General features: G+C 35.0%; 2 protein-coding genes across 3 annotated transcripts; one reads left to right on the forward strand and one right to left on the reverse strand.

Annotated features, from left to right (window-relative positions):
• The first annotated feature begins 683 nt into the window (after nt 1–683).
• LOC138328802 (aldo-keto reductase family 1 member A1-like) lies at nt 684–5,987 on the forward strand. 2 transcript variants are annotated; one of them, XM_069275539.1, is made up of 10 exons: nt 684–824; nt 1,356–1,523; nt 1,633–1,749; nt 1,928–2,005; nt 2,771–2,887; nt 3,131–3,237; nt 3,935–4,016; nt 4,560–4,643; nt 5,199–5,281; nt 5,860–5,987. In XM_069275539.1, the coding sequence occupies exons 1-10, from the start codon at nt 735–737 to the stop codon at nt 5,900–5,902; spliced, it is 969 nt and encodes a 322-aa protein (XP_069131640.1). In that variant the 5' UTR covers nt 684–734; the 3' UTR covers nt 5,903–5,987. The 2 variants fall into 2 exon arrangements, with proteins under 2 accessions (XP_069131640.1, XP_069131639.1); XM_069275538.1 differs by lacking the exon at nt 5,860–5,987 and having other exon boundaries at nt 5,199–5,777.
• A 6,291-nt stretch (nt 5,988–12,278) lies between these two features.
• On the reverse strand, nt 12,279–20,515 carry LOC138329511 (prestin-like). The gene is made up of 2 exons (XM_069276550.1): nt 20,378–20,515; nt 12,279–15,562 (listed from the first exon to the last, which is right to left on the reverse strand). The coding sequence occupies exon 2, from the start codon at nt 15,532–15,534 to the stop codon at nt 13,027–13,029; it is 2,508 nt and encodes an 835-aa protein (XP_069132651.1). The 5' UTR covers nt 15,535–15,562; nt 20,378–20,515; the 3' UTR covers nt 12,279–13,026.
• Nucleotides 20,516–21,202: the final 687 nt, after the last annotated feature.

A 21,202-nucleotide genomic window follows, 5' to 3' on the forward strand; every position in this document is an offset into this window, starting at 1 on the left:
AACAGGTCAGGAAGAAAATAGAAAACAAATTCTTAGGACGCAGATCACATTAATCGTTGTCCAATGTTATTTCTCTGCTCCAATGAATAACGGCGGAAGTTGAAGACGTAAATAAAATTGTGGACGACTAAATACAAAACTAAATCAATGAATAACATTGAATACATGCATTTAAGTGTCGCTCTTCATGTAACTAAATTATTAAAATCCTCGACAATTATAAATCCATCAACATTGTGTACCACGATGTTAAACTAAAGTGAAACAAGATGTCAATACAACCCATCTGTAAAATAATGTGTGATTCGTCAATTGCATTCGCCCCTACAAATTTTATTATGAATTGACCCAGCGTTTGAATGAAGATATCTCAAATGTGTCTATAGTGGTGAATGGGTTAACTACTGAAATATTGACAAAAAGGAAAATATGTTTGACATCCTGATGCTAAGAATTGTTTCCCAAAAATGCAGATAAGGAAGTAGGAACAAAGTAGAAGCGGATAACACTCTATCGGACTACTAAAAACTTAAAATCTATTTTTTTTTTCTCAATTTATTTGACTTTAATATCAACACAGATGACCTTTGATACGCCTTAGCGTACTAAACAAACAAGATATGTACACCGTTACATCATACTAAAATGCAAATGTACGAACACATAAGTATACGACATATAGCTATAGGACTGATACGGTGAAGATATGAAGTAGCTGTGTGTAACCTGCCAGCATGTCGTCTGAAGTTCCGCTCACTGTTCCTATGCCTGGGAAGCCCTACCCGACAGTTGGACTTGGAACATTTACCATACTGGGGGAAACGGTAAATACGTCCATCGGACAACAATACATGCTTTGTTGTGGGGAAAAGTCTTTGTAGATACCTCACGCATTATCTTGAAGCTCATCTAATGAGAGGACAGATTTAAAATCAAGTGCATGTTCATATCGTATTTCCTGTGTTGAAAATATTACTTCCTGCATCAGACATACTATTTTGACACACTCCGTTAAATCTATTCACATCATGAAAGACTTACGCTTTTGCTACTTAATTTAAGGAGTGAATCCTGCTTTGGTCGGTCTCATGTGGTGATGAATTGAGTTGATCTTGAAACCAATTTAACATTAACTTCAATTTTAGGGGTTGAATTAGGTTGTTCTAGAAACAATATGAAAGGTCTGCTAATTTCATGATAAATTTGTGTCAAGAGCAATTATTGATATGAGTACCGGTTGTGCCTCAAAAGACCACTGATTGGCAATAACAGACATCAGATGACGGTTATGTTTAGAATTCCATGTATCCATAAGTAACAGATTTATACATTTTTCAATGAAAACAAAATTTAAGGGTACCGAGGAGGAATTGTGTAATGCGGTCAAGGTCGCAATATCAGAAGGATACAGACATATAGACTGTGCATTGGCTTATGGTAACGAGAAAGGAGTAGGGGATGCAATAAAGGCGAAAACGGACGACGGAACTATTACCCGGAATGACTTATATATCACTACAAAGGTATGTAAATAAAACCCAGTATATCAAAATTAATATGGTGTAACTGAAATGTATCGTATGTTCAAATTAACAGCCTATTATTTATGTTGATAATAATATGTATTTGTAGTTATGGAACACATATCATAACCCGGATCACGTGAAGGAAGCTATCAAGAAGTCACTGCGCAATCTCCAAACTGATTATATAGACCTATATCTCATGCACAGGCCATTCGCTTTAAAGGTAACCTACATGTATAACAAAAGAAAAAAAAACTTACAAAAAATATCAATTTAGTACATTGATTTTTTTAACAATTTAACGGAATTGAATATCACATTTTCTGGAAATATATCTACATGTGTTTTAGATACTTCCATTTTTATCCTGATATAATTAGATACTATTTCACAATGTACAGGATGGTGACGACCTGTTCCCAAAAGATAGTGATGGAAACATGGTCTTTGCTGACCACGATTATGTGGACACCTGGAAGGTATGTAATATGTAAAAATAAAAATAACGCATCTTTAAAGATGCTCCACCGCTGACACACGGTATTTTTTTTATCTACGAGCAGGCGATTTAGTATTTTTCTTCTAGTATTTTTCTTCAGTTACAAAACACCATTATCAAAACTTAAAAGTTTGAGCTTCTCATTTCACTTCAAGATAAAAATATCAAAAATCACTTTTTGCATCCTGAAAAAATTCCGTGGCACTATATCCTATATTGAATGAAGTACTGATTGCGCATGTACCAAAAGCAAAATAAATCATTTCGTATTATTTTTTGTGTTAATTAGACATACATATACACGATTAAACACCCATTATAGTTCAAATAATGAGTATCGTTTATGGTCCGTCGGCGGTGGAGCATCTTTAAAAAAAATCAATTGTATTATTTTTACATTTAATGTTTTTTGTTTGTTTTGATATATTGATATTGGTTTGCTTGACACCTCAGTCTATTGTACGAAATGAATATTCAATGATCAGTATTTTGTAATTGCTCCCGAATGTCATCGAGCTTATAAGAACTGCAGGCAGAGAAGATTTTTGACATTATACTAGTGACCGTTCAGTAGCACCAATACGATAGCCAGTGGCATACCAGATACCTTTATTATACGGCAAATGCAATATTTTGTTTTTATAAAGTACATGATTTGATGTGCACAGCATGCTTGACTTACGTATTCGCAATACTTCATCATGATAAATTCTCAATCATTGTTTTGAAATGTCATACTTTTCAGGCGATGGAGAAGCTGGTTAAAGCAGGACTGACAAAAGCCATTGGTATTTCTAACTTCAACAAAGAACAAACACAACGGCTTCTAGACTCCGCTAGGATAAAACCAGCTAATATACAGGTACACAATAAATAGTCTTCATTACGGATTTTTAATTCAAAGCATTCCTTCAATATTTCCCTTACTCTTTTGTTTTAGATTTGTAAACATAATGTAAGAGCAGCGATACAAATATAGTCGTGGTGTGAAAGATATACAGAAGCTTGCAAAACTAAAACCGTAAATAGTAGTACAAACTCAAATAGCCGTTACTTCACTAAGAGCTATTTGGTACGCTTCCATTTAATTGTGGGTTTTTTTCAGATCGAAGTCCATCCGTACTTTCTGAATGAGACATTGGTTAACTTCTGTAAACAGAACGGGATGACTGTCACAGCTTACGCTCCTTTAGCAAACCCTGGCAGAACATGGTGACGTAATTTAGGCATCTTCAGTCATGTTACAAAAAGAAAGATTTGAGTGAATATGGTCATAGCAAACCCCATATAAGACATTACCTGATCAAAGCATGCATCCGAAAATGGCAAATGCACGAAATATAAAACAAAGCCGGTGTGGAGGATGCCACTTCACACACACTAAGTAATGTCATGGTCATACCATAAGATATTGGCTAAATAAACAAACTTTAAGAGACTTTCAATAAACATTTATCAAAATACATTTGTATTATTGAGAAAAGTAGGTTGGCGAAAACATTTTTTATAACTTATATGATAAAAATGAAATTCAAAATCTTTCGACATTTGTCTTTTTTTATATAACCTCACTTTGCTACTTTCTTAAGGGAAATAATGATAATGGAAGGGAAATAACTCTTATAAACTCATTACCATATCAAACGCTGAAATTTGTGCAGGCTTCAAGATACATTTTTTTCAATAATGTAAATCTGTGCGGAATTAAAATCAAATTGCCTTTTGAGATGCGCTTTTACTGAGTTATATTGACGGTCTGCCGGTTTTCTGTTTCACTGATAGCGTTAATAGAGTGGATGGATTACCTTAGTGGATATTTTAAGACAATAAAATGATAACAATAGAAATACGACACGAAGTGCAAAAAGATCACTGCTTATAAAGATTATATATATATATTGTTTTAAAGGAAAAAAGCTGAAGATCCAGTGTTATTTGAAGAACAGATTTTAAAAGACATCGCAACTGTAAAGGGAAAATCGGTTGCTCAGGTATTTTAATTGTAAATCACATATAGAATCTGCAATGTGCAAGTGTGTCACCTTATGAAATTCATTGAATTCAATTTAGGGTGATGAATTTGTGCATATTCTATCATAAATATTTCAGTATATATCAATTATTGTAAGTACTTCACATTGTATTAAAACATTTTGCAGTACTTGTGCATTGTCTTTGCAACCATTGGTCCGAGTCATACCTATATACAAATATATTTCCTCATATCGTTTTTATTTGAATGTCATAACAGCTCAATTTAAAGAAAGAAATTTTTTCATCATGAAACTTAAAATATGCGTTTAAAAAGTAAAATTCGAGGATTTCAATGAATTTGTCACTAAAGTATATTCTTAAAGTTTTATTTACAGAACAGAACAACATACACGTACATGCACATGCATTCTAGGTAGTCCTAAAACATCTTAATTTTCGTCGTCGGGTAGTTTAAGCAGTAACAAGTACACAATGTAATTTAGTGGAGAGATAACAGACAATTACGTTTGATATAAGAATTGAAGACAATTTACTTGTAGGTGGTGATGAGATTTCTCTTACAAAGGGGACTTGTTATTATCCCTAAAAGTATAACGCCAGCCAGGATCACAGAAAACTTTCAGGTTAGTATTACTAATTATTCGAGTTAAAGAAAGTTTTAGTTTAAAATGCCAGTTAAGGACTGTGTCAGGTAAGAATTCCAGTAAAGGAAAGTTTCATGTACCTAAATAGTCCATTCAAGAAAAGGTTCAGGTAAGTATTCTAGTCAAGATTTATGTCCGATAAGTATTCAAGTGTTGGATACCATTTTCAGTGCAGCAAAAGTGTTTGCAAGTCCCATTCATGCAATTATCTTTAAATTAATGGGCATTGTTACCTCGCGTTTCCGCTGATTCTGAATTATTCTCTGGGTGATACATTTGACATTAATTCTATGGAAAAGTCATTTGCTAAGTTGTCTAAATACAAATGTTAATTGTTAAAAGTACTCCGGTTAGATGTAGAGTGTCGTTTCATATAACACGTAACTGAGTAAGCGGCGTTTTATATGAGGTTACAAGGTATCAATTCTCATACTTATCAGACGTATTGTTTGCATGAAATAAAATAAAATAATGATTTAAATTATTTCAAGCGACATAAATCATGCTAAAATTCTTTATTTCACCCTTTTTCAGTTATTCGACTTTGATCTGTCAGCGTCAGAAATGCAGAAAGTATCTTCTTTAGACAGACATCTGCGTCTTTACTGGGAGGACGAGTATGTTAGCCATAGAAAATTACAACAGTTTGATCCAGGCGCAAATGTATTTAAAATCTACATACATTATACATATAAGTAAATGAAGTTTCAAATCATCACCAAACGTCTCTGGATTCTTAATGATCATGACCAGTTCACATTTCGATGCAATGCTTACTATCAAACGACGTATATCATAAACTTAATGATAATTTCAATTAATAAACACAAAACAAATGTATTATGCTTTCAAATCGCACAAAGACGCTCGCGAATTAACTTATTCTGTATTTGCATATTACAGAGTTATCTGCCCTTGCGGGTAGGTGTTGATTGTGACATCATGTGTTAGCAAGTAATAACTTTCGGAGAAAACGACGTGAATTGCGCTCACAAAACAATGACGTAACAATCAAGGGAGCTAACTCTGTAATATGCAAGGACGGAATAATGCGTCTGTGATATTGTGTTTTATGTGTAGAAATGAACAATCTCGACGATATTCGAATTTCAATATGCAAACAATACATTTGGAACCATATTTGTGTTGTTTAGTTTGTTTTTGTATTGTCATATACATATTTGTTTCATTACAGTGGAATAAACCATCAACACTACCCCTTCACAGCTGAATTATGATGCTTTCTTAAATCATAATAAATACCAGTAACTGTATATGTACATCTATTACAGAGATATAAACAATAAACATCCTGTTTTACAATACGTCTTTGTTTTGTTCAGTGACCATGTTGTTATGTTGTTATGTGAAATATTCTTAATACTTAGGTAATCACCAAATATGTTTTGAAAGTCCTGATATCGCTATCAGTATCGAGGCGATGAATGAGTGCTGAATATTAAAAGACCGAAAGAACAGACTTAGACGACCTATACTTTTGATCAAAACTTAACGTAGAAAGTTCGAGATCAATCTATATATTCACGTAAAAGGTACAGGATAATGCTGACTTGAATAATTGAAATAAATGCAATTTTTTCAGACAGAATACAATATGTATATTAAACCAATGACCACTTTGTTTAGTCTTAAGTCATGCAACAAATCAAATGAAAAGAACAGGAAGAAAATAAGATAATAGCCTATGGTCGCAGATTACTCAAATCGTTTTAAACTTTCCTTTGTTGTAAATGATTAATTGAAACAATAAGATCTACACTTTTGACAACCTTAGATACCACGCAAAGTACACAACGACGCCTTATGGTTACACACAATAGGTAAAATTGTGGTCACCTAGATTGTTCATCCTAACATTACACATGAATATATCTATATGCGAAGTGGGATGGACACTTGTGACTTCGGTAGAGACAAAAAATTTGTCATTCTGGAGCTACACCATCCTCGTATACTCCAGGGGTTGCCGATCACTTACGATCTTCTACACCCTTGACTGTATCATAGTGAAAATTGAAGCAGCTCACGTAAAACATTCGTCCAATTACTAGCTAGCAAAGTTTTCCTTTGAAGACTACAGAGACAGCGACGCCTACAATCAAAGCCACACAGTCAACCACCAGTGTACCGTTAAATGGCTCACTAGATGTAACATCAAATGATCTAAATACCTATTCCATTCTGTAGTTCCAGTGGGATGTAAAGATCGTATGTGATCGGCACCCCTGGAAATATCGAGGATGGGAGCTTCCATTGGTTAGGGAAAGTAGGACACATTGTGACTCGGGTAGAGACATAAAAATATGTCATCTGGAGCTACATCATCCTCTATACTCCAGGGTTCCGATCACTTACGATCTCTACACCCCTTGACTATCTCATAGTGAAATTGAAGGCAGCTCAACGCAAAACATTTGACCAATCACTAGCTAGCAAAGATTTCCTTTGAAGACTACAGAGATAGCGACGCCTAACATCAAAGCCACACAGTCAACCACAGTGTTCTGTTATACAGCTCTTTTGATGTACATCAAATGACTAAATTTCCTGTTCTGTTCTGTTGCCTACAGTTTTACTATGAGATAGTCCAAGGGTGTAGAGATCGTAGTGATCGGATCTCCTGGAATATCAAGGATGGTTTTTGATAGTGAAAAAATAACATTTGTCAGCGGTGGAGCATCGGCTGTTAATGGATTTCTTACAGAATGTGCCGTTTTTTCAAACATTTAAGGACAAACATCGTTCGCTCGCAGATCAAACGTGGTAATCGTTAGGACTTCTACTTGGAAATGCAACAAATTTATTTCGATATTCTAAATTGATTGTACGCTATACCAAACTCGTTTTGAACAGAGTTTGCTAAATGTCGTGCTTGTATACATGTACAACTTGTATAGAGAACTTCAAAGAAGGGGGATATCGTTAGGACAAAGGATTGTGTGGCTATCGTTATTTTTAAACTGATATTACACTCTTACAGATGGTACTGAGATTCATATTACAAAGGGAATTATTGTGATACCTAAAAGTATATCGCAGGCCAGGATCAAAGAAAACTTTCAGGTAAGTTAGCAAGTGATTCATGCATATGGATAAGGAATTGGTACGATGTAGAAAAATAGAAAAAAAAATCTGCCTTATCCGTATTCTAATGGTCATATTTACACGTAATCTGTATCAAGTGGTGCAATAGTTTACACGTTAATCTTTAATGAGGGGTTCCTACGTAATTTGCCTAGTTTTTCATTGTTCGCAAACATATTTAATTTTCTGTATTTTCACGAGTTGTATTAGGTATAAACTTTGCTATAATACCTTTATCAAATAACCCGAAGTAAAACTTCTTTAAAAATTTATGTCAAATTCCACATTGACTAAAACTTACAAATCCATAGTTAATGTCTTGTACTCATGGTACTACATGTACAAGTAATTTGAAAAGTCAACACTAATGATAAGACATTATGTATGCAACATGTTGGCGTGTTTAGGAAAATGACGTAGAAACTCTAAATCATCAATAGTATATCCAAAAAATGGCAAAGCCGCTGAATGGAACTATTAGGACCACCAACAATAGGACGAAATTTCAAATCACTGGGATTGAGAACCTCAATATACATTGAGTTTTGTTGTAGAATAGCATTCCTGATAATTTCACTCTTTTCACCATAGAAAAAACTAGTACTATGAGTAAAATTAGTGGGATATTCATTTTCTTCGCCGAGTTCCATGTTTTCTTTCTGTTTCTTGAGTAACTCATTTATAAGCTTACGGGTAGCTGCGTCAGCATTCCCCTCAACAATTTCGTAAAATTCTTCATCTAATAACATATTTGTAATAAAAAATGGTTACGTGACACAGATCTTCAAATAAAAGTTGTTTTGGACTGTGTTAATAATATATATTTATATACTGATTAATTTCTGGGCAGCTACTCTACCTACATATTTATTCATGTTCATTAAACTGCTTCATTCTGATTTTTGTTTTGCTATTTCAGAGCATCAAGACACAAATATTACCCATTTAACGACGACTGATGAATGTTTATGGTGTGTTATGATACTATTTAATGAAGTTATTACAAAACACTGGTAGGTTAGATATACAATTACAAATATTAATATCCAGAATGCATATACCAAATGTGGTAATTAAATTACAAAACAAGATAATTAGTTTTTTTTTCTGTCTTTTTTGTTTTTGTTTTTTTGTTTTTAATAAACCATCAGAACTTCGTCAGATATGTGTCTGTTTTCTTCATAGTTATCAACATAAATGTGTTGGTATTCAACATTGAAATGTAGAACTGTTTGCATGTAGTATGTGTATGCACAACATCCTATTTGTTGAAGGCTGATGGTAATTTGAGAGATCAATTAGAGTAGAAATGATTTTACTTGCATTGTTGGTTGAAAATCCTGAACATGGGTTGGTGACTTTCAATTCAGAAACAGATGAGAAGTGAAAAAAAAATACAAAAAGACACAAATTAGTTGCTAACAACACATATTTGCATATTTGATATTTGGACGCGTTTAATTTTTTTTATATAGTAAATATACTTACCATTAGTGTAAAAAAAACCCAGTGACCTTGGGCAGTGACGTGAAAATGTTCTACTTCTTCGGGATAAGATAGAAAATCAGAAATCCAATATGTTTTGATCTAGGTCAACACAGATTAAGATGCAGTCAATCACGCCAATGGGAAGCAATATGCTATGCTAGCATGTTATCTGTAGTATAGGTGTTGCTTGGGATTACTCTCATAAAATAAATTTAAATAACTGAAAAAACATAGTAAAATACCAATAATTGAATAGGACCTAAATTTTCCCTGTCATGCAGCCGATTTTCGCGTAGCACTGAGTAGCCAAATTGATACCCCTCCTTCCTGTATAAAAGTTATCGGTGGTTTTTTTTTTGTTTTTAATTTTTAAAATTTCTTAAATTTCAAAAGTCTTTCAACTTATTTTGAACCCATTGGGAAGAGTTGATTTAACTGAAACAGAATGTGCAATTTTTCCAAATCATCGGCGGAGGCAATATAACGAAGAAAATGCACGTTTTCCATTTGTTATCTAGTTACTCCCCTTTGCACATAGTTGGTTATTATTGAAGAAGAGCAAAGAGAAAACGTATTAAAATCGTAATACGACTGCTTGCTTACATTACTAACATAATTTCCTGGATGGAAATCTTACTTTTTAATCGCGATCAAATTAAATCTTCCTATCAATCTAGATGTATAAAACGTAACATTAACGAGTTATCTCCCTTTAATGTCATATAATTATTCCATATGAGTGGTCAAGTTGCGAAATCCAAGACTTTAAAGTACCTTGCATAGCTTTTCGGGTATAAGGCTACGTTTACGGAATTAATTTACTTTAGTTCCCGACATTTTACCACTAACTATCCAACTTTGATCAGTTAGATTGCCCTTACCGTTTATCGTTTATTTTTCTCTTGATTTTTTGGATTACCCATCCATCTCCAGAACAGATATATTCCAAACCGAAGAGCGCAAACTGTTTCCATTGACTTGATGTTGGAAATCTAAACTCAAAATTGCAAGATTATACAAATATTGACTTTTTGTAGGTTAATACGAGGAATTGTTAAACCTGAGAAAGGTGATATTCCCCGAGGCCGCAGGCCGTGGGAAATATCCCCTTTCAAAGGTTTAGCAATTCACCGTATTAACCTACAAAAAACCAATATTTGTTTTGTTAAATGAAATGAGACAATGATACAAATTCTGCTACTTGGAATAATTATTAATCAAGGACAGCGCAATGCCTAATTAAACAAAAAATCAAGAAAATCTTCATCCACGTATCCTCAATAGGTACTTTTAGTACTATTGCTGTACTTCGTCACAATGTAACTTTCTAACATATAGATACATTTAAAATGTGTTAGAACATCTTTCCTAATCCGAATTTGGCTATTGTCCGATGATCGGCAATACTCTATTTTGATTGGTCAAAAATGTGAAAAAGACAGGGAATTCCCCGTGTCTATTTATAGCCAGGTTACTGGATTTGCAATGCCAACCTCTGAAAAGGTGTTCATCGGTCTCAGGTTGACATTGCATTTTGTCAAGACCTGACCGAATGATCTAGACCAATCAGAAAACGGCAAAACTCACAGTTATATAACAAATAGAGCTGTTGTCTGATCGTCGGACACTTTTTAGATAAAATTTGTCTCCCTTTAATTTGATTTTTTTAAAATATACCTTCTGTGGGGAATTCAATGTCTTTTTGGTGGTTATCACTTTGTTAATACCACATTAGCATTTTAGTTTCATACCTAATATTGAAACAAAAATGCTGCATTATTATGGTTACTTTATAGATAATTCGTCACCCTCTGTTAGGCTGGCTTGATTCGTGCAATATATTTGTTGAATTGTTACTTGTAAGTCTGTAGATGCATGAATTACTTGTTAAAATAAACGTTTGTCTCTTTTTTGCTGAGATGAAACATTTTAACATTTTCAATAACACAGAACTGTTTTATTTTGTGGTCAGAAAATTAAACTTAAACAAAGCTAAACATTCTTTATCTATTCAGCTTTTGATGAAAAAACATATATTTCAAAAAAAAAAAAAAAAAATTGGCGATATATTTCCAATGTTGTCGTCTTTACAGTGAACATTCTGTGTTAACATTAACAAAGCTATATTGGATAAAGTTCAGTGCTTTGTCAGAGATACCAATAGATTTCGCTGATTTTGTTGAATAGATTTCGTTGAATTCGTTGAATATCTTGTAAAATCATTTTTTTTTCTATTTGTAATGATATGAAGTAGGAGACATTTTGTATATGATGTTTATCAATATCTAGCTTGATGTTTTAGGAAATCATCATCATTAAATAAATATAGCAATTAAGATTATTTATGTATATATCAATATTAATTTGTATCTACTGTTAATATGTAAGGAGAGGGCGTGTATAGGCATGTTGCCTGTTGCCCAATTCCAATTCTATGTAACATCTGACAATAAAATATTCTGAAATGAAAACATTCTGTGTTGTTTACAATGTCAAAGTGATGTCACAATTAATTCAATGGCATTGTAAATACGAATTATTAATATCTTTTAATCTGGGACATTGGTGCCATCATCAATGGAATTAGTGATATCACATTTTGCCACTAAATACTAAAAACAGTATACACAGATTTGTGTTACTGACGACTGATACATCTTGTTGCATGGAAGCAATTAAAGAGGTCAGAGTGGTCGACTGAGCGACAACATATACAAGACTTTGTAACTGGATTCAGAGTTTGGAACTCACGTGGATCACGGTTGCTATGTTATGTCGCAATCGAGAACATTCGGCAATTCCCGTAAAACGAATAAAAGCGCGAACGGTTCCCAATTGAGTTATATCATGTATATCCCAGATGTGTTCCACTTTCTAAACTTGTGATGTCCTTGAATGGCCCTGGCATTTGGAGTTGTAATATCACGAATTAACTGATCAAAGCATTTGTTAGCATTCATTATTTCTACGTTTTACAGCATATTTCCTTAAAATTAAAGAAGAGAATAAAAAACAACAATATAACTTCTCGGTCTTTAATACAAAGATCATTTTATGTACACATTTGAATTCCTGTGAAATATAATAATTTCTTTTGTCAATCATACAAAATTCTCACAACCCTCACAGTTCATAGATTTTCTCTTTTTTTCAACACTTTCACTTATATACTGAACTTATAACTAATTGATTTCCGGTCTTTGTTAATGAATGTCTATCTGGCTATCTTAGAACTTCCATGTCCTGACACATGCAAAATCTATATTTGCAGCCGACAGACTAGTAGTCCAAAGTTCAAATGGTATGAAATCGAATATCTTAACTATGTATTGTGTTTTTGTGTCTAGCGACCTATTGACATTCCATACTCGTATCCTACTCACAATTTAGTTCCCTTGACACTATTGCACGAACATGTAAATATATTGTCTAACGTAGAATAATGTAAGAGATTTTTCTGGCTTTCACAAACACCTCATTTCCCTCTTCTCCATTCTTTTATTTCTCCCTAATTCTTTTGCACTCTTTCATTCTGGTAGATAATCTTTCCTTGGATAAACAGTGTACATATTAATATACAAAATTCTACCAAATTTCAAAAAGCAAAAGACGATATAAAGTTTTATTTGAACGTAAATGCGAATGAAATGACAGTGCTATGTATATTAAGATATGAATCAAATTATGGTATATTTATGTATATACAAAAATAAAGAGGCAACTCTATTTTTCGTGTAACATCCGGGTATTTAAAGCATACAGTCACATTTTACATTCGGGTAACATAAGAGTTTTCAGCTGCTTCGTCATCGGAGAAGTCTGCTAGATCAATTGGTACTGTTTGAACAGACATGTTTTTAGCTATTGAAATGGCGTCTTCGACATCAATGAAAAAGTTATCTTTAGGAATTTTGTCAAATACACCAGCATGTTGCATAGTGTTACGAATGTCTGCCGAGCATCCGGCAAGGAAAACTGTGATGTTCACGTGCTGGTATTCGGCGTAGATATGACTGAGTACACTTGCACCGGAAATATCCAAATAATTCATAGTACTGCAGTCAATGATAATATGATGAATTCTCTTAGCACGCTCTAGCCACTCCTCGCTGACAGCCTCGCCTCCGTCAATGGAATCCACTTCCAGTTCTGTCATCATACTGATGCTGGAAGCGACGCTGTATCGCCGACTCGGAACGGGGTAGTTACTGATCGTAAGGAAGTTGTGTGATGGGGTTCCGTTATATTTACCATTTCCATGTTCATGAGGAACCAGATTTTCATTAGAAACATATGCAGGATTGTCCGCACTGGTGTTTGAAATTGTTGACACTACGCTTTCTTTTTTCATTCTAATGTCCTTTCCGTTGGAGTCCAGTTTTATTGATGGTATTTCTTGTTTCGTTTCGCCGTTTCTATCAATGCCGACCTTTTCGTCATATTTTTGTTGCTTTTTCAGCGTTTTGAGGTATTTCCTGGGGTTGATTGTGCGATTGTACAGGGTGTTACGGAATATTTCTGCGTTAGCAAAGTACAAATTGGACTGGAACCTAAAGATCTTAACTCCCGGAATTTCGCGCGTGTTTTTGTACTTGGAGGTTTCCACCATGATTCCTTCGTTGGAAGTAACAGCTAGACGATATCCTCGCGAGAACTGAGTCTGGAAGACGACGGTAACGAGGGACACTACAACACCAATTCCCAGGCCGAGATCGATATCCAGGAATACTACACTGAAGATGGTGAAGAACCAGATGATAAAGTCGAACTTGTTGACTCTCCAGAACTTCCTACAATCCAGCATCTGGACGAACAGTCCCTTCAGGGCCACAACAATAATGGCGGCCAGAGCTGCTTTTGGCAGGGGCTTGAACAGGGCGCTAATTACCAAGATGACAAGCAACATGAGGATGGTAACAAATACTCCGGTAAAAGTGGTTTTGGTGTTCATTGAGGAAGCTACCATAGACCTGGGTGGGGCCACAGCGGACGGGAAACACAACATAAAGGCACTGAGGAAGTTACACATACCGTAAGCTATCAGCTCCTGGCTGTCATCGATCTCGTAGTTGTGCTTTTTGGCGCAGATTTTAGCCATAGCAATGGTGTTGGCGAAGATCAAAATGGCGATAACAAAACTGTCAACGATGTAATCCTGTATGCCTGAAAGGTTGGGAAATATCGGCATTGGTAAACTGGAGGTGAGCTGACCCACAACAGCGACGTGGAATTTCTTGTCATGGTCGGGTACCGCTTCCTCGTCAAATCCAATGGCAAAAGACAACACAGTTGCCAAAATAACGACCAACAGCTCTACAGGAATGGGGATGAAAAGTTTATCTTTAAACCGTTCATTTATACACTCCTTCACGAGGAATAATATCGCTATACTTATAACCGCTATTATTGGCGTTGTTGGCTGCATTTCAGTTATCTTTCCAAAAATGGCCTCGTAGGTGTAAATGATTTTGAACACGCCGCCGAATCGTGGGGTCTTGATTCCGAGGAGAGCTGGAATTTGACTGGTGGCAATGTGCACGGCGGCACCGGAGGTAAAAGCACTGAAGAATGACTCCGATAGGTAGGCCGTGACAAAACCAAGTCTGAAACATCCCATTAGTATCATGATCAGTCCCGCAGACAAAGCTATGTTTATAGCGACGTTTTCCTTAAAGTCCATAAATTCCGGAATATCTTCCCAGACCTCGATAGTAGAATTAGATGTACCATTTCCGCCTCCGCCCGTCATAAGATGCATGTTCATTTCCTTGAAAGTTTCCGCTTGCCGATCCACAACACTTGCAGTCACAATGCATATCACGGCACTCGTTCCCATGGAAACGTGAGCGGAGGTTCCAAAAAACACATACAGGATGACGGGCCAAACAGAGGTGTAGAGACCATTTTCAACCTTGACGGAGGTCAGCAAACCAAAAGCAAGAGCCTGCGGGATGTGGAGGATTCCGATGGTAATTCCAGACAAAATGTCGATCAGAAGATTTTCCTTGAAGTTGTAATACCGTAAAACCTTGACGATTGGTAGAAATGAAGTGATCTGCTTGAATACACATTTTGCAGAACAGTCACATTTGCTTCTTAGTTTTTGGCCCAATGACCTACCGTCGGGGACATCCTCTCGGAGGTTGAGGTCGTCAAAAGCAACCTGGGTATAAGGTGGTCGCTTGACGAACACAGTGCTTTCCTGTCCGGAAATATTCCGGCCGTTTGTTCCAGGTGCCATCGGCATGCTGTCCGTGAGAGATACTGACCGCTGCATTCTGTTCAGGTGCTTTTGAATGGGAGACCTGTAAAGATGCAATAAACCTTTCATTAGTCAAGTCGACGTCACGGCATGATGGATGCGGCGGCTCGACCAGACAGCTCGAGCCCGGCCTGACAATGCAGTGTATGTACATACTGCAGATTTTGTATTGTACACACAGGAATGGTCACACTGCTTGTGTTTTATGACTTTGTCGAGTGACGGAACTCTCTCAGATACTAAGACAATCGTAAATAAATGTTGTCAGCTTAACAGAAGTTATTATAGATATAGTAATCGGCATTACGAACTTTATATCAACTCCCGAATAAATTTATTTATTTAAAAAATACAGCACACGCAATAGCATCTTCTTTTTTTATTAATTTATCAACTGTAACATACATACGGATTAATTTATCTCGGAGGTGAAGGCTAGTCTAGGAATACTGAATGATTATTCCGTGTATCGATTTGTCTAGCGTTTTATGTGTAATAAAGAGGAGTTACAGTCGACTTCTTTATTTCTTTTGTCTTAGGATTTTCTGTGTATTCATATTTAGTCACATCGATTAAAGAAAAAAATAGTATTGATTTTGAAATGAAAGTGAGATAATTTGTGTAATGATGACCTCATGAATGGAGGGATCCTGTCCCGTTATTATGTTATATTCTAAGATGTTCGTGAATATATATTTTAAAATTAAAAATTTACACATAATATTTGTGTAAACATCGTGATTATTATCCTTATTTCAAAGCGTAGTTAATACGCCTTAAATTGGTTATTTTCTTTGTAGCTTATATCAATATTATTATTCATCTTATTTTCCTCGAAAACGAAGAGAACATAATTATAATATATGATAATACATATGGTACCAACATGAAATAATGTGTACACAATCAATCAGTAGGGAATTTTATTGTAATAAAGAAACGATTTGTGGTTTGATTCATTGTCCTCATTAAAAAGTCCTCAAAATATTACTATTGGTTTGCTCATGGTCGCCGTTGGTAATGCACGCATGTACCATAGGATCGAGTTACTCACGGATATTATATTCAAACTTTGACAAATACGATGTCTACATATATAATATTATGCATAATATGATGTCTACATATATAATATGTATAATATGATGTCTACATATATGATATTATAACATATATAATATTATGCGATAATTCATGCATGTACCATAGGATCGAGCTACTCATGAATATTACATTCAAGCTTTGACAAATATGATGTCTACATATATAATATTATATCTATCTCTTTCCTGTCTCACTTATCAAATAAAAAAATCTATTATAATAATACTATTTAATATATTAAGCCATATCATGATGTGTGTAATCAATATTTCAATAATTTAAATGACTTTAACTTATTTAAAATTTCTTTATAATTAACTATAATCACCGAAGAAGAAAATGGAAGAAATAAGAATCTCGATCGAAGGGGAGAGAATAACACGTATTTTAGAGAATACTGCCATTTTTTTATAAACTCAAAAGAGGAACTTAAGTTACCCAAGTTTACATCTTTGTCAATGAAACCAGTCTTATCGTTTTAACTATTTACAGGTTTTTTTCGGTTTTTCGGAGTTAATTTACAAAAATAGCCTATTTTGTAATGTATATTTATAGAGAGTGTAGGTCTTTACGAACATTAATATAAAGTTAAAACACTGTGAATAGTATTTGAACGTGCGAACCAAGCTTATAAAACTGGTTTACATGTACCTGCATCGTGCCGGTCTGTGATGTCCATTGATCAGATGTTCCAAGTCTAACGGCCATCTTAATTTTATTGACATAATTTGTGTGGTGGTCAGGGCACCTGTGCGTCCCTCCCGTCCCTCCCCGGGTTGGTGTGTGGGGTTGGTGTGTGGTGTAAGGCTATAGTCATTGTAGTTGTGTAGTGATAATGAGTTGATATCGTCTCATTGTGTGACCAGGCTAGGCCAGTATTATTCATTAACAAGTATTCACCTACAGTTAAATTACAGATAGGAATTGGTTGACCCCTGTAATGACCGGTCAGTTTTTTACGGGATTGATCGTCCAGAGCGCACGCGGCTCTCTCCCATATTGTAAATGTACCGTTATAATTATCATCCGTACTACATATCTATTACGTATATACGTTTTTTACGTAAAGAGTATGGTGTCATAGCACTGCATAACTGTTCTGCTCTCTTGTTACACATACAATTTGTGTCACAGAGTAAAATCTCATTTCTGTCGCTTTGTGTCCAATTAAGAATAGATAATTTTAAGCCATCATTTGTACACGAACAAAATATATATATATTACAATATTGATTTACATTTTATATATGACAAAGTACATGTACATGGCAAGATACATGTACAATGTATAAATGACATGGTACACGTACATGTACATTGTACATTGTATATATCATAAGATACATATACACTATATATATCGTTATTTTAGATTGGTATTACTGGAGTTTCATTTACATGTATCGAGATTATCAAAACATTTTTAGTATTTTATATGATATCACATCTGCAAATAATTACCTGAGCCAATCGTAAGTATGATGACGAAGTTCCGAGTACAGTGACTTTTTGATGTTTGTCGGCATATCAGAGCGGGGCTAGCACTTGTCCAGATCACTCTCCTAACGCTTATCCCGACTATTTCTACAACTTTTTACCATTCTGTTTATTCTGCATTTTCTCTGCTACGTTAACGTTACATAAAGGTCAAAGAAGATTCCTATCATTTTGGTCGTTCATTAAGACGTATTGAGTGTAAAATAGTGTTAATTAGACTTACTACCCGCCGACCGTAACCGGACAGTGGTCATGGGGTTAATAATTGTACGGGTTAATAAAATCCCCGCTGTTTAACTACTTTCACTGACCAACGTATGATCATCTGATGTAACGGTCCTATTGTTTGGGATAGCAGAGACCTAACTTAGTACATAAACATTCTAAAGGATCTGGTGTCCCTAAAGGTCAATGCTGGGAAATGTAAAACCCTGAGAGATGAAGGCGGGAAATATGTGACCCGGGCAGTTCAATGCTGAGAATCTTTGACCCGGAAAGTTCAATGCGGGTAACATGTGACTGCTGGGGAACCTGTGACCCGGAAAGGTCAATGCGAGGAATATTTGACCCGAAAAGTCAGCGCAGGAAATGTGTGACATGGAAAAGTCATTGTGGGAAACTCGTGATCTCGAAAGTTCAATGCGGGGAATCAGTGACCCCGAAAGGTCATTGCCTGGAATCTGTGACCCAGAAAGATCAACGCGGATAATCTATGACACAGATAGGTCAATGCCGGAAATATCTAACCCCTAAAGGTCATTGCGGGGAATCTATCACACAGAAAGGTCATTGTGGGGAATCTATCACAAAGAAAGGTCATTGCGGGGAATCTATCACACAGAAAGGTCATTGCAGGGAATCTATCACACAGAAAGGTCATTGCGGGGAATCTATCACACAGAAAGGTCAAGCGGGGAATCTATCACACAGAAAAGGTCATTGCGGGGAATCTATCACACAGAAAGGTCATTGCGGGAATCTATCTCACAGAAAGGTCATTGCGGGGAATCTATCACACAGAAAGGTCAATGCGGGGAATCTATCATACAGAAAGGTTAACGCGGAGTCTGATATTGAGTTTGTTGGAAACATTAAAAAGGAAAAAAAATGATGACAATATCGTCTGAATAAAATTGTAAAGAGTTATTAAAAATACGACATTCGTTATCAAAAACATATTTAAACAGGATTAAGTGATACCATAAATGATAGTCGACAACTTAAAATAAATCAAATTTGATGGAATTTTAATACTGAGTCTTTACACAATTAAGAAGCTAGATATTCCAAACCAACAATAAATTGATGAAAAAAGGTTCGTTAAATTTATGTTACATAATTTCAGAACAAAATACAGAAGAAAAATCAATCAATTACAAAGAGTGCATTGCGTCATTTCAAATTTATAACAAAATATCTCCATATTAGGACATAACAATCAGGTTTTTAAGTGACACAAGAAATGGCAATCACTCTAGGAAATGAAATAGTTTTTAAGGTTTTATTCTCCATTTTATTCTTTTCCAAAAATCAAACGTTCATTCACATTACATTCTCTTTTCAAAGTCAAACGTTCATTCACATTACATTCTCTTTTCAAAGTCTTATGTAAAATTTGTTACCTTTTAATTATATATCATTTGCCAATTTATTTAATAATTTACAGTGATATATACTGCAGACAAATGATTTCTCTGTTGCATGACTTTTCTTACACAAATGCAAAGGAAATATTGATAGCATTGAATGTACATGTAGCTCGCATGTAAAAATCGCATAATCTGTTTCAGAACATGATAATTGATAACATTACAAATATCTCATTCGTGTCTGTCATAAAAAACAGTTATTTCCTTGTGGAAAGGAGCTCTGTTCTGATTAGCAATTGTCCGGACCCCTATGGGTCAGTTTTGACCAAGTCGCTCCATCCATCAGTCCTTGCTACATGTCGGCCTTAGGCCTTACCTGGCGCACATCTGCCTTCAGACACAACAGGTATGCTTTTTACCTGTTAAACATGCATTTCCTGCATATTCATGAATTAGCTTATATAACTAGTTTGTTTGAAACAGTGAACACTTCTTGAGGGTTTTTTTTAAATATTTTTTGTTGAAGAAACTTAACTATGTCATTGCTAAGGACGACTGCACTTAACCTCTATCTTATTTGGGTGATAAAGATGAAATGTCATTAAAACAATATATACTCTAAACCAATGATGATATACATGAAGAAGTATTGATATGAACACACTTACCTGTATAAGACAATGCTATCTATATACAATCCTGCATAACTTCATTTCAGATCCAACGAGAAACTGAAGACCCGCTCAACTAAAACAAGTGTTATATATGAGGCTGGGGCGTTAGAAACATGTAAATGTAATATGACGAAAGCTTGTCAGTTTGTCTCATTAAGACTGTCAGAATGCAAGTATCCGCCCCTCTGACAGATCTGATTAACGGAAATGTAGTTTGCTACCTTTGCTCCCATCTTCAGCGTTCTGGGACGACGATCCTTTATAAAAGGGGACGTATATAACCTTAGTCCCCTTAGTAATATTATTTTTTCTCTATCTAACAGTTGTGTGCCCCTCGGGTTACATGCACGGAACAATAGCCAGGGAGGGACATCTATGGAGTACGAAGTGTTTAAATCGTGTGTCAAACTCGGATTACACAATCAGTTCAAGAGTTGGATTATAGTTACACTCATTTAAATCACCAAGTTTATTTTAATATGCTTTTCCTATTTTTACTTGCATATATGCATTGTATTTGTTTCGCTTGATTTCGTGGATGAAAGTCCGCGTTTCCGTGGAAAACCTCTAAATGATAGTTTATGCCTGACAACTGCCATTTGCAGGCTTTGAAGTCGCAATCAGTTTGGCTACATTGACCCCTAAACATATTTTTCAACTATAAAGTTGTATCAAATGTTGCTTAATAAGTCAAATATATGAAGGAAAAAAATCGCATGAATTGCGTTTCTTATTCAACTTGATTCATTACACATAGTTATATATAATCTCACATGCATATTATATATAGTTTTACCTACGAAATTACATAAAGCTAAT

This window comes from Argopecten irradians, chromosome 8 (genome assembly GCF_041381155.1).
Source record: "Argopecten irradians isolate NY chromosome 8, Ai_NY, whole genome shotgun sequence".
Taxonomy (NCBI): Eukaryota; Metazoa; Mollusca; class Bivalvia; order Pectinida; family Pectinidae; genus Argopecten; species Argopecten irradians.

Excerpts from the sequence above, each read along its gene's own strand:
- LOC138328802 (XM_069275538.1), top strand. The coding sequence starts at position 735 with ATGTCGTCTGAAGTTCCGCTCACTGTTCCTATGCCTGGGAAGCCCTAC. Across the intron at positions 1,750-1,927 it reads ACAGGCCATTCGCTTTAAAG|GATGGTGACGACCTGTTCCC; the intron begins GTAACCTACATG and ends CACAATGTACAG. Across the intron at positions 4,017-4,559 it reads AGGGAAAATCGGTTGCTCAG|GTGGTGATGAGATTTCTCTT; the intron begins GTATTTTAATTG and ends ATTTACTTGTAG.
- LOC138329511 (XM_069276550.1), bottom strand. The coding sequence starts at position 15,534 with ATGCAGCGGTCAGTATCTCTCACGGACAGCATGCCGATGGCACCTGGA.